The 3,914-nt window shown below is 31.2% G+C and overlaps 2 protein-coding genes across 3 annotated transcripts in view; one reads left to right on the top strand and one right to left on the bottom strand.

Annotated features, from left to right (window-relative positions):
- Positions 1-2,433, top strand: part of LOC102678961 (glucose dehydrogenase [FAD, quinone]-like) — a 6,509-nt gene extending 4,076 nt beyond the window's left edge. Inside the window, exons 4-6 of the mRNA XM_006610605.2 lie at positions 619-901; positions 1,080-1,445; positions 2,082-2,433. Of these exons, the coding sequence (XP_006610668.1) occupies positions 619-901; positions 1,080-1,445; positions 2,082-2,114 (682 nt within the window). The 3' untranslated portion in view covers positions 2,115-2,433. The remainder of the gene's footprint in view (positions 1-618; positions 902-1,079; positions 1,446-2,081) is intronic.
- The window catches only part of LOC102679685 (flotillin-2), a 105,176-nt gene that overhangs the window by 19,300 nt on the left and 81,962 nt on the right, over positions 1-3,914 (bottom strand). The window lies entirely within an intron of this gene.

Here is a 3,914-nt window from a genome sequence, read left to right as displayed (position 1 = left end):
TCGATATGACTTTTATGAATACCAAGTGAATATTTCTGGCTATTAAATTTTTGAAAATTTGATCGATATGATTTTTATGAATTTCTGGCTAAATTTTTGAAAATTTGGTATTTGATTGGATTAAGATTTTTATGAATATTTTTAATTATTAAATTTTTGAAAATTTGGTACTTTGATCGATTATGATTTATATGAATTTCTGGCTATTAAATTTTTGAAAATTTAATAAAGAAGAATATACGATGTTTGGTCATTTGTCAATTTTTTTGAAATTCGAATATTTAAGAGGAACAATTTTAATAAAAGTGTAGAATTTATAGATTAGACATATTTGCATCTTTTTAGATTCTTTCAATTTCAGAATTTTTGAACGAATCCTCTTTATTATCTTTCCAAGAATTTAAAAAAATTTATAATAAAATAATACAGAGTCTTTCTAACTAGATAAAACCCTAGGAATCATAATTTCAGAATTTTGCCATATATAAATATGATAAACATGTATAATTAAGAGATCAATATTCAATTATAATTCCAAACTATTCTATAATTAAATATAATTGAACAATTGGTTGAAAATTACCCAATTTTTCTATTATAAACGATATTGCGTTTCAGATATGCGAACGAATCGGCAGATTATCCCGACATACAACTGTTCCTCTCCTCCATGGCCGACAACACGGACGGTGGACTGTTCGGGAAGCGAGACTGCAACATTATGGACAACTTTTACGAGCGTTTATACGAGAATATCTTGTACCAAGACTCGTACATGATCATGCCGTTGCTGCTGAGGCCAAAAAGCAGAGGATACATCAAGCTTCGCAGCAGATACGTCAACGATCAACCGATCATAGTTCCAAACTACTTCGACGACCCGCACGATCTCGACGTTTTGGTAATAAAACGCAATTTGACGATTGAATAAATAATATGGAATCAGTGTCTTGATCTGATTTCAATCACATCTCGCTTTTGTTGATTAAATCTTTTAGAAACTCGAGTCTGGATAAATTAACAGGTATAGGATATTCAATTACTTTCTATAATATCGTCAAACTTTTAACGAACCGCAGGCGGAGGGGGCAAAGTTCATCTACGACATGAGCAAAACGGCAACGATGAAACGACTGAGAGCCCGGCCAAATCCCAACAAACTTTCCGAATGTTCCTCGTTCGAGTATCCGTCGGTCGATTATTGGCGTTGCTACGCCAGATACTACACGATGACCATTTACCACCCGTGCGGGACGTGCAAAATGGGGCCGGCTAGTGACAAAATGGCGGTGGTCGACCCAAGGCTGAGGGTGCACGGTGTCGAGGGGCTGCGAGTGATCGACGCCTCCATCATGCCCACGATCATTTCTGGAAATACCAACGCGCCGACGATCATGATCGCGGAGAAGGCTGCCGACATGATTAAGGAGGACTGGGGAGTTGAAAAAATTCCCTAGGATATTTCGAAGAAGGAATCGATCAACTTTGAACTCGATAACTTTTGAAATTTCATTGCGAACAGAGGGGCAAATTTTGTGATTCTATTCTCAATGATATCACGATTGTTCAGGGATTTAATAAATCGAAATTCCCTAGGATATTTCGAAAAAGGAATTGATCGAAAACTTTTGAAATTTTATTGCGAACAGAGGATCAAATTTTGTGATTCTATCGTCAATGATATCACGATTGTTCAGGGATTTGATAAATCGAAATTCCCTAGGATATTTCGAAGAAGGAATCGATTAATCTTAAAATTTCATTGTAAAGAGAGAAGCAAATTTTGTGATTCTATCGTAAATGATATCACGATTGTTCAGGGATTTGATAAATCGAAATTCCCTAGGATATTTCGAAGAAGGAATCGATTAATCTTAAAATTTCATTGTAAAGAGAGAAGCAAATTTTGTGATTCTATCGTAAATGATATCACGATTGTTCAGGGATTTGATAAATCGAAATTCCCTAGGATATTTCGAAGAAGGAATCGATTAATCTTAAAATTTCATTGTAAAGAGAGAAGCAAATTTTGTGATTCTATCGTAAATGATATCACGATTGTTCAGGGATTTGATAAATCGAAATTCCCTAGGATATTTCGAAGAAGGAATTGATCGAAAACTTTTGAAATTTCATTGCGAACAGAGGAGCAAATTTTGTGATTCTATCGTCAATGAAATCACGATTGTTTAGGGATTTGATAAATCGAAATTCCCTAGGATATTTCGAAGAAGGAATCGATCAACCTTGATCGAAAACTTTTGAAATTTCATTGCAAGCAGAGGAGCAAATTTTGTGATTCTATCGTTAATGATATTATGATTGTTCAGGGATTTGATAAATCGAAATTCCCTAGGATATTTCGAAGAAGGAATTGATCGAAAACTTTTGAAATTTTGTTGCGAATAGACAAGTATTTAATCGACCAAATTTTATGATTCTATCGTCAATAATATCACGATTGTTGAGAGACTTGATAAATCGAAATTCCCTAGAATCTTTCGAAAGAATGACAATTTTCGATTTGATTGTTGGCGAAAAATTTTAACATTGATCGTCATATAAAATCGAGGAATTTATTAGCATAAGTTTAAAGAATAATATTAATATTGTAAATAATGATAATAATTCTAATTATTAACGTTATCGTTTATTAATTAAATAAAAAATTCGTTTCCAATTGAAAACAAAATCGTTTTGCACTTGTATCATTGTTCTTCCGATAATAGTTACATATTATATATTACACATACAGATGGTTAGTGAAAGGAAAGAAAGTAGGAAGAAAGGAACGAAGTCATCGATTTTTTTTTCTAAAATAATATATATATATATATATATAGTTCATTTACATACACGTGTATTTCTCGACTAAATTTATTAACAACCATCGAGCACATTTAACTGACTTGCAATTATTTTACTTCCTATTCATTTGTTTCACGATCAGAATTTCATTATAATATCATTATATCAATTTTAATAATTAGTCGATTGGCAAGATAAATTAAATTCTTACATCAATCACCGACAATTCAAATGATAATTCTCATGATAATGCATTATTCTATTTCTTGAACTTTTTGCAGGTTATAATTAACGCGAAAAAAAAAAGAAGAGGAAGAAAACGAAGAAAAAGAAGACATCGAAATAGAAAATTTTTCTCTTCTTCTTTGAAATGTAAAAATAAAAATGTAAATGGTAATTGCGTAAAAAGAAAAAGGAGTAGAATCCTGATCTGTTGCAATTTTTCGAGCGTCCGCGATTTTTAGGTATTCCTTCATGCGAGAAAGCGAGATGGAAGATAAGCCTTTCTTAACTGCTAATAGCGAATTTGCTTAAATAAAATAATGGAACCATGAAAAATTAGCAAATAAATCGAGAGACATGAATCACATCAAATTCGAAATCGTAACACATTTCTTATTCGAAACGAAAGAAGATAATCATATGATACGTTGAAGAATTTGATAAATCGAAATTCCCTAGGACACGATTTCGAAGGAGGAATTGATCAACGAAAGTTTTTGAAATTTTATTGTGAATATATTTAATGGAGCATATTTCGAAACTTTGCACAAGCTTTAGTGAATTTTTTTGAGAAAAAAAAAAAATTGAAGAAAATTAAAATCCATAATATATAATACGTAATTTTTTAATTAAAATTATCTTCGTTTAATTAAAATTTCAGAGAGATTATTGATAATAATAGAACGTAATAAGAGAATGCAACTATTGCAACGATTATTTCAAGGAGCAAGGAGAAATTGTACGAAATTCAATGAAAGATTATTCATATAATAAAAGACATCTCTATTCCAATTAATCTAAAGGATAATATATATAATCTCTTATCCATTATCTCAATATAAATTTTAATCCACTTATAATTTTATAAATTTCCCCTTAAAACG

Source organism: Apis dorsata, unplaced genomic scaffold, assembly GCF_000469605.1.
Source record: "Apis dorsata unplaced genomic scaffold, Apis dorsata 1.3 scaffold_74, whole genome shotgun sequence".
Taxonomy (NCBI): Eukaryota; Metazoa; Arthropoda; class Insecta; order Hymenoptera; family Apidae; genus Apis; species Apis dorsata.
The sequence above is the reverse complement of the archived record's forward strand: the minus strand, read 5'-3'. Positions and strand labels throughout refer to the sequence as shown.